Here is a 13,406-nt window from a genome sequence, read left to right on the forward strand (position 1 = left end):
AAAGGAAAAGCTGAAGAATGAGATGCCTATAGGGGTTTTGCAAAGCTCTGTCATATTGTTGGTACTCTAGAAGATCAAATGCATATGTAAGGATGTGTGCATGCCCAGGGCTGTGCATGTGCCCAGGAAAGACATGAAAAGGCTGACCTTTGGCATGAGCTGCCGTGGGCTGCCACGGGCTGTTGTGCTGCCATGGGCTACCGTGTGCTGCCAGGAGCTGCCAATGGCCAGCGTGAGTGGCCAGTGGCCAGCGTGAGTGGCTGTGGGCTGCTGTGTGTGGCTGTGGGCTGCTGTGTGCTGCCATGGGCTGCTGTGTGCTGCCCCGTGCTGCCACGAGTGGCTGGTGACCAGCGTGAGTGGCTAGTGGGCAGCGTGAGCAGCCGTTGGCTGCTGTGTGCTGCCGTGTGCTGCCATACCGTGCCATACCGTGTGGTGGCCAGTGTGAGTTACCGGCAGCCATCATGAGCAGCTGGCCGCCGGTGAGAGCTGCCATGAGCTGCTGTGAGCAGCTGACCGACAACTGGTGACCAACTACCTCAGTCAGGGAGAGCGTAAAGCTCATAATACCAGCATGGGCCAGGGAGCTGTGTCCTACACAACTAGGCTGAGAAACAATGGCTTGAATCTGGAGTGCAGGGGGAGGCGAAGGAAGAGGGGAATAAAAAAGGCTGACCTTGAGGTTCTGCACCAGCAGGAAGTGAAAGCTAAGACAGAGTTGTCAACTGCCTGGCTGAGTGTTCAGGTGGGCCTCAATACACACACACACACACACACACACACACACACACACACACAGCCCATTGGCAAAGACTGGGGAACATACTGAAAACCTCTCTCCAATTATCAGCTGACAGCTAAGCTAACTGAACAGAGATTTTTGAGGCCACATATGATAAAGAAAACAAACATTACACAATTAGGACAGAAAATATACTAAATAAACAAAAAACAAAATGCAACAACAACAAACCCTGGCGAGGGAAGATAATCCCTCTGATTTCCAGAGTTGCCAAAATATATTTGGGTTATTATTTGGCCTCTGCTATCATCAAACAGGGTGAACATCACTGTATGGACATCAAGGCCTTCTTCTGCAATTGTTAAAACAGTGGAATTTCTGAGCCAGAAAATATTTACTTTTTTGAAGAATTAATAAATTATATGGTTCAAAACCCAAAGAGTACAAAGAGGCCCAGTGAAAAGTTTGACTCCTACCCTGTCCCCAACTCTTCTAGTCCCTCCTCCACCAGGGAACCACAATCCTGAAATCTTGGTTATCTTTCCAGATATCTTGTAAAGCACAAACAAGCCTTATTTATCTTTACTCCTTTTCGTTTTACTCAGCTAGTGGTACTTTTATATGCTTTGTTCTGCATCTTACCTTCTTAATTTAATATATCTTAGACATCTTCCTATAACTGTACATAAAAAGTGTCCTCGTTCACTTTTACGGCTGCTTAATTTCATTTGATAAGTGTATCACAATTTAGTCTCCTACTGACGGACATGTACAGTATTTCCAATAGTTTACTATTCAAACAATGTTTCATTTGATAACTTTGCACATATTATTTCACATGTGTGCAATATACCTGTTGGGGCAATTTCTAGAAGTGGGCTTGCTGAGTCTAAGGGGTATGTATTTGTAATTTGATCAGCACTGTATAAGCTCCTGTTTTCCCACAGCCTGGCCAAGGGTCTGTTAGATCTGGAATCTAGCCATCCCATAGGTGAAAATTTGTACTTTATTTTGCATTTATCTTGTGTGTGAAATTGAGAATCTTTTCAGAAGTTTAAGAGCTACTTGTGTTTTTTATCAACATCTTTTGATAGATGGCATGCATTTCTTAAAATTACTCAAGCTGCAAATTTCTCCAAATGTTTTCTCATGAGAAACCTTTAGACATGGACTTTCTGGGTCAGAGTTTGAACTTTTTAATTAAAAAGTACCTCTACATGTTGCCAACTGACTTTCCAGGAGGGAGACCCCATTAACGCTCCCTCCACAACTCAGCACCGGCCCATCTCCCTTCATCATCATCGGCTCCAGGTCGCATAGGTGGAAAAATGGCACCTGAGCGTTGTTGAAGCTGGCACCTCTAGTTACCGCTGGGGAGGCTGGCCTGACGGGGGAGGAGCCGGCTCCGCCCCATCACGCAGGCCGCCCCGCCCCCGGCCCCGCTGCGTGCCCTAGCGTAGCTCGTTACGTGGCTCCTGGGGCGGCGCGCGGAAGCGGCTTACGTTGCTCCTGGCCCGGGCGTCGGCTTTGTCTACTCGTGGACGACTTCCGCCAAATGAAACACCCTGTGGCATGGTGGCTGGGGCCTAGGAAGGCGCAGAAGAGGCCCGCACGCCGTCCCCCGTTGCACTAGGCCGCCGGGCTCCGGCTCTCGGAGGCAGCTCGGTTGCTAGGCAGCGCGTCTGGGCGCGGGAGGAGGGGCGGGCGATGGACCAGTACTGCATCTTGGGCCGCATTGGGGAGGGCGCGCACGGCATCGTCTTCAAGGCGAAGCACGTGGAGGTGAGCCGGCCCGCGTGGGCCGCCCAGGTCTTTCTCCTTGGGTTCCATTCATTTCTGTCTGTGAGATGTATCCGTTTTCCAAACCCAGGCTTGGGTCTTCCCGGCGTGTGTTTATCACTTTAACTCCTTATAGAGGGAGGTCGTCCAGGTAGCGGCCAGCTGCCCACCACCAGCAATGATACAGTAGGCATCCCGCGAGTGTCCCCTAGGGGCGTGGAGTGGATGCTCCTGAGCTGTTTGACCAGCCCTGCGACTGCTGGGTCCCAGGCTGGCGGTGACTTCCGCCCAGAAGGGGGTTGGGAGGCGCTTTCCACCCTGATGGTGTCCTCAGGTCTCTATGTCCCACCCAGATGGCACATTTCTCCTCCTGTCGCCTCTTGCCCAGCTGGGGATGGGTGGCAGTGCCTGCATAATGTCCCTCACAGACTGGAGAGATCGTTGCCCTTAAAAAGGTGGCTCTGCGGAGGCTGGAGGACGGCATCCCCAACCAGGCGCTGCGGGAGATCAAGGCCCTGCAGGAGATGGAGGACAATCAGTATGTGAGTGGGGCTTGGGGTTCTGGGACGCCTTTTCCTGCCCTCCTCCACTCACTTCCACTCTGGGGGTGCCCACACCCACTCTGCCCCCCCATCAGCTTCCTCACCCCTCATTTCCTTTCTTAGCCACTCATTCACCCAATTATTTCATTCCTCACTCATTCACTCTCTTGTTCACCCACTTCTTTGTGTCCTCATTGATTGATTGATTCATTCATTCAGTAACTTATGCCTTATTTCTCAAAATGTTTAGCGATTTCTAATGGTAATGATGACTGCCACCTATTGAGTTGCTGTTAGGTTCTGCAGGCAGTGTTAAGTGCTGTCCGTACATTGTCCCTCTGAGTTTGCTCCATTATTCTGCAAGGCAGGTTTCAGGATCTCCCTCTGTCAGGCCAGGGGATCAGGCTCAGCCACCGGCTCGTAGGCGCTCAGCTTGTCCGTGGGGGCTTTCGCCCAGGTCTGACTGAGGAGTCAGGATGTTTTAACCTTGAGGCTTCCTGTAAGCCCTATCCTGTACTGGGCACTGGCAACACTGAGAGGAACTGGCCTTCATCCAGCTGTTGAGAACTTAGGTGTGGTAGGGGAGAAGGACAGAAGCTACAGGGCCCAGCTGGTGTGGTTTGTGCTGTGACAGAGCTGAGAGGGGCTGTGGGCACATGAGAAGGGATGACTTACACCCTAGCTTCATTCTCTTCATGGTTCATTCTCTTGTCCTTGGGGTCTTGTGCTTGCTGTCCCCCTGCCCAGAGCTCCTTCCTCACTCCCTGCATAACTGACACCACCCCATCTGTTCTCTTCTGTTCTCATTAGAACCTGGACGTACCCCATAGTTTTGTTCACTCATTTGTCCATATCAGGAGTAGAGAATGTGCTCAACTTTCTGGGGAGTGATAAGGTTGGGCCGACCTTGGGTGGGTGATTCGTTCTTTTATCTCTGGATATGTCCATGTCCATGATATATTGGGTGACAGAGGCACGTTATAGAACTGTTGGTGTCGTCTGGTTTTGTATGAAAATATGATACGAGTATATATGTGATATATATATATATATATATATATATATGTGTGTGTGTGTGTGTGTGTCTGTTTTAAAGTCTGGTGGAATGTAGGTGGGAGGGTTTTTCCTTTTTTTTAAAATAATTTTTAAAAATTATTTAAATGTTTGAATGTCTGTGTCTGTTTTGATCTGTGTATTATCTGAATGTCTGTGTCTGTTTTGATGTGTGAAATGAGTGTATACGACTCTCAAAATCAGAAAAACAGCAATAAGGCCATTATCGGTTTTTGAGGAAAGTAGAAGGGCTTATAGAAGGGCTTGTCCACCTCCTGTGCATTGCGGAGGTGGAGGACCCACAAGGCTAGTGACTAGGTCCCACCTCCTGTGGGTGAGCAGGTCTGAAGGATCTATCTTTAAAGAAACCTTCAGATTTCACACTGGCCCAGGCCACCGTCACCTCTCACCAGAACAACTATGGCAGCCTCCCCACTGCTGCCCCCGCCCCACAGTCAAAAAACAGATAAAGTTGTTCATTCCCCAGCTTGAAAAGCCCTAGTGGCCTCTGTTCATACTGAGAGCATTGTCACCATCTGCTCCTGCCCTCTTCCAGCCCCTCTTTTTGTTCATTCAACACAACTTCTTAAGCATTTCTTCTGTGACAAGCCCTGTCTAGGCTCTGGGGACACAGAACAGAGCAGACAGCCTTCCCCTAAATGACCCCACATGTCCCTCCAGCCTCCTTCCTGTTCTTGCCTTGGGGTCTTGTGCTTGCTGTCCCCCTGCCCAGAGCTCCTTCCTAGTTCCCTGCATAACTGATACTACCCCATCTGTTCTCTTCTGTCCTCATTACAACCTGGACGTACCCTATAGGTTTGTTCACGCATTTGTCAGTCGTCTGTCCTCTGTGCTGTGAGCTCCATAAGGTCCTGAAGGACCCACCAGCCCTTGCACTTGCTCACTGCTGTGCAGCCCGACCCCTGTGGCCCCATGGTCCCTCAGGAAGTACATACGATGTGTCTCCAGTTGTCCTAGTGCTGGGGAGCTGTGAGAGAAGGCCAGTGCCTTCTCTCGGTGCTGTGGAGAAAACAAGAGGAGACTTGAGCTCCTGTGTGTGTGTGTCCAGGTGATTTTCCAGTTTGTGGGCTGGGTGGGGGACCAGACACTGTCCTAAGTGGCCTCCCTTAGACCTTTTCCCTGAGTGTGTGTGGAGTGTTGGAGTGGGGACCCGCCTTCTCTCTCGAGAGGGGAGCAACAAGAGGGAACCAGCTCCTTGGTCCTGAGCTCAGATCTCATGTCACCTCATCTGCTTTCCTTGTCCTCTGCCTGGGCCAGGGCTGGGGGTCCCAGAGAGTCTGAGTCATGTGAATTGGAAGCTGACAGGATGCCCTACCTGCAGGTGGTGCAGCTGAAGGCCGTGTTCCCACATGGGGCAGGCTTCGTGCTGGCCTTCGAGTTCATGCTGTCAGATCTGGCTGAGGTGGTACGCCACGCCCAGAGGCCGCTGGCTCAGGCGCAAGTTAAGAGCTACCTGCAGATGCTGCTTAAAGGTGTCGCCTTCTGCCATGCCAACAACATCGTGCATCGGGTCAGTCCCAGCGCGGGTGGGGCGGGGCCTGGGGACCCGCTGGGCTAGGGGTGGGCCAGCCCTTGAAAAACACATGGTCATTTGGTGTGTGGGGGTGGAAGGGGTGGGACAGAGGGAGCAGAACCTGTGAGTAAGTGTCGGGGTGTGGTACTGTAGGGTTTGGGACCTGGGTGGACCCACTGTTCAGCCTTCCAAGTGATGCTGTCCCAAGGTCCTTTGGGGGCTCTGGAGGAACTGACACCTCCTTTGGTGCCCTTAGGACCTGAAACCGGCCAACCTGCTCATCAGTGCCTCGGGCCAGCTCAAGATAGCAGACTTTGGCCTGGCCCGGGTCTTTTCCCCAGATGGCAGCCGCCTTTACACGCACCAGGTGGCCACCAGGTAGGGAGGGTTGGCTCCCAGGCAAAACCTTGCCGTGGACAGGCCCCAGCCTTCCCACTGGGGAAGAGATGCGTCTGGACCTTCTGTCCAGACATTGCTCATGAGGCTGGTATGGGGGCTGAGGTGACCTGGGGAAGCCTCCTGCAGACCAGTGAGCTGCCTGTGACCGCCTGCCCTCCTCTCACAGGTGGTACCGAGCCCCTGAGCTCCTGTACGGTGCCCGCCAGTATGACCAGGGCGTCGACCTGTGGTAAGGGGGGATGTGGGTCGTGGAGTCACCTCTTCCTCCTGGATATTGGGGTCTAAATTTTGGGGGTTGTTTTCCTCCTGTGAGCTGTAGGTTGCCTTGGGGTGTCTTCCCCAGTTAGGGTATCTCTGAGGAGTTTGGGATTAGTCTTTCTCTGACATTTTTGAGCTGGGTGGGGATTGGGTGGGATCAGAGTGGTTGTCCCAGTGGGAAGCTTCTGGGCTGGAGTGGGGTGGTGGTCTGAGGCGGGGGGGGGTCTACGTTGCTATACTATGCTGGGTTATAACCCAGGATGCGAAGTCCAGGAGCTATCCAGAGTCCTGGGTCCCTGGATATGACGGCTCTGAGCCTTTATTTGGGGTAGGATGGTTTGTACATGCTTAAGAATTTGAGATTTGGGGGCTGTTTTGGAGGTCTGGCCAATGTGAGGAGGTGGCTGTGTGTCCCAGAGCGTGAGGCTTTAAGAATTCTCAGAATTGTTGAGGGGTTGCTGTGTGTTCCAGAGTTGAGGCCTGAGAGATGCTTGGAAAGGGGGTTTGTGCTCTGTGTTCTAGGCTTGAAGTCTTTGATTGTTTGGGGTTGTATTCTTGGCTATGAAGCCTCTAGGCTACTTTGTGGGTGCCTTGACCCCAGTGTGAGGTGGGAGCTGATGTGAGGAGACCTGGGTCCCCAGTGGGGAGTGATGGAGCCGGTGTGGGAGATCCCTGTCCATGTGTAGTCCGTGAGCTGTTTGGGTTTTGTATCTGCAGGGCCGTGGGCTGCATCCTGGGGGAGCTGTTGAATGGGTCCCCGCTTTTCCCCGGGGAGAATGACATCGAACAGCTTTGCTGCGTGCTTCGCATCTTGGGCACCCCTAGCCCTCAAGTCTGGCCGGTTTGCAGGGGCCCCTGGTGGGGAGGGCTGGGGGCTGGTGTCCTCCATTTCCCCCAATAGCTGGCAGCTCCCCTCTTTTGCACCTTCTCTCATGACCCCATGCCTCCCTGAAATCCCAGACCACTGTCCTGGTCCAGCTTGGGGACTCCTCCTCCCCCACCATGCTGGAGGCAGGAGGGCTGCGTCCTGTCCCCTGTCCCTTCCTGCCTGCTCCTAGCGCACTGCAGTTGTCACCAAGCTGGAGGTGAAGCAGGTGACCGAGAGGGTAGGGGCATGAAGGACTGAAGGATGGAGTGAGTGTGCAGACATGAGTGGTGGGATGATAGCAGGGCACATGGACGGGGGAGCAGCCAGTAAGCATGAACAGGTGGGCAACTGAGCGAGGACTGACCGCAGAGGAAGGTGGCAGGCTGCTGGTCCTGAGGCGCCCCTTCTCCTCAGGAGATCACAGAGCTGCCCGACTACAACAAGATCTCCTTCAAGGAGCAGGCGCCTGTGCCCTTGGGGGACGTGCTGCCCGATGCATCTCCCCAGGCCTTGGACCTACTGGGGCGGTTTCTCCTCTACCCCCCACGCCAGCGCATTTCAGCCTCCCAGGTAGGGTGACCCTGCGGTGTCCTGATCTCCTCACTCATGTCCATGTGTCCCAGGAGGTTGAGGTCACTTAGAACTTGTGATGGAGGATGAGGAGCCAACATGCCTGTCCTGAGCAGGCCCCAGAGGGGCAGGTGGAAGGGGTAGCCTATTAGAAGGGCGTGCCGACCGGCAGAAGAGCACACTGCCAGTTACTGGTGACTTGCTCCTTAATCCCTTCATTCATTCAGCAAGTGTTTACTCAGGGTTGGCATGTGCTCGGCACTATCCTGGCCCCTGGCTCAGTGAACAAGCCGAGGAAGCCTCTTCCCATGAGGTCTCCACCCTGTGGTGAGCAGGGCAGCCAGGCTATGAGAGTTGGCAGCTTCCTGGAGGAGGGCAGGTTTAGGCACGGGAGGTGTTTCCCCAAGAGAGACAACGAGCAGAGTCCTGGAGAGGAGGACTCAGGAGGGTGGGGTGTGGCAGGGCAGGAGGGGAGGACCACGGGCTGATGGCTCTGTCAGGTGTACCACCCTTCCTTCCCCACCCGGGGTACTAGCAGTGTGTGTTTATGCACACATCTGGTGAGCAGCCATGTCCAGGGGCTTTCAGAGCGTACTGAGGCCAGCTGACCACTTCTCAGGCCCCTGCTGCTGCCCCCAGTCTAAGCCACCGCCACACCCCTACTGCGTCCCAGAGTCTGCTCCTCCTGCTCATCCAGTGTTTCCTCCACCTGGCAGAGAGTGTGATTGCGTCCAGGCCGGCCAGCACACCCTCCTCGGCAGGGCCCTCCTGTGGCTCCCTCAAAGGACAGGCCCAGGTCCTAGTGGCCCACAGGTGTCACATACTCAGGGCTATTTCCTGTGCCTCAGGGCCCAGAGCCCCTTCCATGTCCTGGGGTCTGTGTACTTCTGTCCCTGGACCTCACCCACCTGTCCTGTCTCTGCTCAAGTGCCACCTCCCAGGGGGCCTCCTCTCACCACTCTTCAGACCGGCCATCTCTCCAGCACTAGTCATCTGACACTGACTGTCTTACCTCTTTACCTTGTTTATTGTCCCCCACCCCGGGCTCTGGGGAAGGTTCTGTTCAGTGCTGCGTCCCCAGCCCCTGGAGCAGTACTCAGACAGTCAGCACTCAGAGATGTGAGTCAGCTGAGTTGATAAGCAAATGGAGGAAGGAGCCTCTGCAGGGCAGCGCTCAGTCTCCCCACCAGGGAGCGAGCTGAGGCTGGGATGAGGAGGCGACTGGTGTCCTTCCGCTGTCCTTTACCACTCTCAGGCCCTCTTGCACCAGTACTTCTTCACAGCTCCCTTGCCTGCCCACCCTTCGGAGCTGCCAATTCCCCAGCGCCCAGGGGGACCGGCCCCCAAGGCGCACCCAGGACCCCCCCACATCCATGACTTCCACGTGGACCGGCCTCTCGAGGACTCACTGTTGAACCCGGAGCTGATTCGGCCCTTCATCCCAGAGGGCTAAGCCGCTGGGCCAGGCCCCACCAGCCTGTCCCCCAGGGCTATTCGGGCCTCTTGTTCCTCTGCTTCAGGAACCTCCCACGGCCTCCCCATGGCCACCCTAGGCTCACTCCATACCTGGTCCTGTCCCAGGCAGGCGATGAGAATGTCCAGCCCCAGCAGAGAAGGAGACCGTGACTGTGCCTTTGGCCTCCTATCTGTGTGCTGCTGACTTACCAAGTGAGCAGTGAGCCCGCTGCTGTGCCTGCCGTAGTGCTGCTTCTCCAGGCCCGGCCTTCCTGGTCAGGGATGGTTCTGGTAGAGCCATCTGTGGGAGCATAGAGTAGGATGTCCTCATGTCGAACCCCAACTGGGAAGGGAGGTTTGGTTTGCTTTTGTTCTCAGAGACATTAAACAATAATTCAGTTTTGAGATTTATTATAAAACCCCAAGTAGCTCTACCTGGTGTCTGCCTCTCTTCCGTTCCTAGCAAGGGAGGTGGCGTCATCTGGCCCTCACTTCTGTGTGGTCACTGGGAAAGTGGCCCCATTCATGGCTACTCTAGTATTAGGGGCTTCATATGATGGAGCTCCCATTTGGAGTTGAGGTCGCAAAAGTCAAGGCTCAGGGTGCAGACTTAACACCTCAGGAGAAGGGTGAGCCAGGACCAGATGTGCCGCCTCCTTACAGAGAGATACCAAGCAGATAAGGAGACAGGCATTCCTGGAACTCATTTGTAAATCCCAATAAAATTGAATCTGGCTCTTGTTTTTCTTATTTAATAATTTGATAAGGTGAATGTAAAATATACATGGAAATGAAAGGGTTGAGAGGACGAAGTGGCAGAAACAGAAGAGAAGAAGAGAAAAATGATGAAAGGACTTAAACCCTATCAGATACCAAGACATATCATAAGGCTGTAATAATTGAGACAGTGGTATTAGTTCGGGGATAGATAAAAACAGACTAGAGAAACTTATTCATAGTAATCTTTATGCTTAAAAGACTTGTTTTATGCTCTATGTGGATAAACTTCTGTAAGCACTGAGGGCAGAGGTGACTAACATTGCCACAGTCACTGCTTTTAGAGGGAATATAAAACAGTAAACTCTAGTTGTTGCTTTCAGGGAAAAGTCTGACTGTCTCAGGTCTTGAAAGATGTTTTCGGGATCTGGCCTCTGCCTGTTTCTCCAGCCACATCTGTAAGCTGCAGTCCAGCTCAATTTGTGGTAGCTCTCACCTCTACATACATGGGAGCCTGTACCCACACCCTTGACCACTGACTCTCAACCAACCCTACTCACATAAGACCCTAAACCTTACCCCATCCCGACGTTGACCTTCCCCCTCACCTTAAGGCTTACACTGAACCTGACCCTTACTCATCACCCTGACGCTGACATACATATTCACCCTCACCCAATTCTTTGCCAGACCCTTACCCACCCATACATGACCTTGATTTTGGCAATGCTCTCACCCTTACCATAATTCTGACTCCACTTAACCTAGAACTTAACCTTGTCCATGAACTTGGCCATCATCACTTTCACCTTAACAGCAAACCTTTGACATTCATACTGTGATGTTCATCATGACCCTGATCCCATTAACATGGCTGTCACACTCATCCTGATCTTGACTTACACTTGACAATGAGAATTTGTCACACAGGTCATGACCCAGAACACTAGCACAAATCAGACTCTACCCTCAGTCTGATTCTCACTCTCAACTTCACTCTACCCCTAGACTGAATCCTCACCCTAACAAGGACCCTCACACTGACCCACCCTGACCCTGAACTTGATTTGAGCCTCACCTTCAATTACACCATATACTCAAGCTGAAACTAGTCTGTACCCCAAACCTGACCATGCCCCAGACCTCAATTTCACCCTGATTTTGATCTGCATTCTAACACTTTGAGCAGAACCTGGCTTGTCATCGATTCACCCTAATCCCATCATGACCTCGAACCTGACCTGGACCCTGACCTTGAAATCAAACTTCACATTGACATTGACCTTCAGCATTACGGTGATTCTTATCCTCAACTTGGTCATAGCCCACATCTTGACCCATCCTTGACCTTGACTATAAACCTAACTCTGACCCTCTGCTGTAGGTGGAATAATGCCTGCCCCTAAAGATGTCCATGTTCTAACCTATGAATAAAGGACTTTGCGGATGTGATTAAGGGTACAAACCTTGAAATGGAAAGAATATCCAGGTGGGTGTGCGTTCAAGCAAGAGTGAAGTGTGGGGAGAGGTCTTAACTCTCTCCAGCAGCAATAGAAAATGACCTTCACCTTGACTTTTAATTGACCTTGACAATGAACATCATGCTCACTCTGACCTGAAAACTGACTTGAACGTGACACTGACCCTCTCCTCACATTGATCTGGACCCTGAATCTGAACCTGGCCCTAATCCTGAACATCAACCTCACCCGGACCTTGACTCTGAATCCTAAACAGAATTGGACATTCACTGTCAACCTGCGTCCAACTCTCAGCTTACCTCACCTGACAATAACCACCCTGACCTTCATATTTTCTTATCCTTTAATGGATCCTTAGCCTGACCTTGATCCTGACTCTCACACTGATCTTGAACTTGATCTTGTACATAACCTTGGCCTAAAATTAACTATACACTGATTTTAACCTTGAACCAAATTCTGGCACTGACCATGACACTGACCTCTCTTTCATACTGGCCTTTACTTAATCTAATACAGAATTTTACCCTGAACTGAACACTCACCCTCACTCTAACTCTGACCCTTATCATCCTGTCCCTGACCTTACCCTCATCCTGACTGTGACTCTGACCTTGAACATGATCATGACTCTCACTCTTACACTAACTGATCTGAACTTGGCCAGGACCAAGTCCAGAGTGTGGTCCAGGGTCAGGGCCCAAGGCTAGGGTGGGGACCAGGTTAGGGGCCATGGTAAGAGAGACACCAGGTTTAGTTAGGACCAGGGCCAGCCAAGATAAGAAGGAGGCTGAGGGTTAGGGCCACGGCAAAGTTCAAGGTGAGGGTGAGTGTCAGGATCAGGGTTAAGTGAGGGTAGGAACAAAGGTAGGGGTGAATGACATGCTAGTAAGGACTAGGGTGATGATCGGGACGAGGCTGAGAAGAGGGTCAGAGTCAGGGTGAAGGCCAGGCAGGAGCCAGGTGAGAGGTCCAAGTCAAAGGCACTTATATTTGGCAAGGGTGAGGTCAAGGAGCAAGCCAGCACCACCGCAAGGGCACAGGAGGTGCCAGTGTTAGGAAGATCAGGGCGACGGTGAATGTCAGTATGAGGGGATGGGCGAGTGTTAGGACAAGGGTCAGGGCAAAGGCGAGGTCCAAGGGTAAAGTCAGAAGCAAACCAAAGGCTACGGAGAAGCCGGGTTGGTGGGCTATCGCATGAGGCGTCAGCTCGGCAAGCGGTGCGGATGCGCGGCGGGCTGGGCGGGGATTGGTTGAACCGGGCCTAAACGCAGGCGGCTGGGCGGGTTTTGCCTGCGGGGCGGAAGCGCGTTGGGCTAGGTGGAGATTGGCCTGCGGGGCGGAAGTACGGAGGATTGGGCGGGGATTGGAGGCTTGCGGGGCGGAGGTGCGGCGGGCTGGCAGGAGTTTCTCCTGCGGGGCGGAAGCGCGGCGAAGGCGTGGCGGAGCTGGGGCGGCGGACGAGATGGAACCGCAGCTGGGTCTGCACGAACTGTTGCACGTCTTCTCCTTCCTAGAGGCCCGAGACCTGCTCTGCGCCGCCCAGGTGGACAAGGTAGTGCGCCCAGGAGGGAGGCAAGGCTAGGTTCATGGTTACTGGTTGTCCAAAGCCAGCCCTTTGCCCTGGGCCCCAGTTTCCCCATCTGGGAGGGGGCATTCGACGGCCCTGAATCCGTGATCAGCAGAGGGCGCTCTTGGCCCTCGGGGTGAGGACCTCGGAGGCCTCTGGAGGTGTCTCTCTGAAAGCCCCCTGACACGCTGCGTCTGGAGCGCCCGCGCGCTTGGTCTGCGCCAGGCCCACGGATCAAGCGCCCAGCCATCAGGGTTCACCCCTGAGATCGGTTTTCTTTCTCCTCCCACTTCTGGAATATTCTGGAATTTCTCTCGCGGCTCTTCCCCGGAAAGTCACATCCACAACCCCCTTGAGGGGCGACCTCCTCCTCCGGACTCAGGGATGTGCCTTCCCAGTGGCTGGCATCTTCCTCCTTTATGTGCTAAGTGCCCATTGAGT

General features: G+C 53.2%; 1 protein-coding gene across 4 annotated transcripts in view; it reads left to right on the top strand.

The window, feature by feature from the left end:
- The first annotated feature begins 2,203 nt into the window (after positions 1 to 2,203).
- The window catches only part of CDK20 (cyclin dependent kinase 20), a 39,376-nt gene continuing 28,173 nt past the window's right edge, over positions 2,204 to 13,406 (top strand). For 2 of the 4 annotated variants that reach the window (XR_004424623.1, XM_033122617.1), the window contains exons 1-7: positions 2,204 to 2,521; positions 2,947 to 3,060; positions 5,456 to 5,644; positions 5,904 to 6,025; positions 6,213 to 6,275; positions 7,022 to 7,145; positions 7,587 to 7,742. Coding sequence is in view for 3 of the 4 variants with exons in the window: in XM_033122617.1 (XP_032978508.1) it covers positions 2,447 to 2,521; positions 2,947 to 3,060; positions 5,456 to 5,644; positions 5,904 to 6,025; positions 6,213 to 6,275; positions 7,022 to 7,145; positions 7,587 to 7,742 (843 nt within the window). In the remaining variant the exon portion in view is untranslated. Of the gene's footprint in view, positions 2,522 to 2,946; positions 3,061 to 5,455; positions 5,645 to 5,903; positions 6,026 to 6,212; positions 6,276 to 7,021; positions 7,146 to 7,586; positions 7,743 to 8,458; positions 9,953 to 13,406 lie in introns of those variants that run through there. The other 2 variants (XM_033122615.1, XM_033122616.1) reach the window with 2 other exon arrangements.

Source organism: Rhinolophus ferrumequinum, chromosome 12 (assembly GCF_004115265.2).
Source record: "Rhinolophus ferrumequinum isolate MPI-CBG mRhiFer1 chromosome 12, mRhiFer1_v1.p, whole genome shotgun sequence".
Lineage (NCBI taxonomy): Eukaryota > Metazoa > Chordata > Mammalia > Chiroptera > Rhinolophidae > Rhinolophus > Rhinolophus ferrumequinum.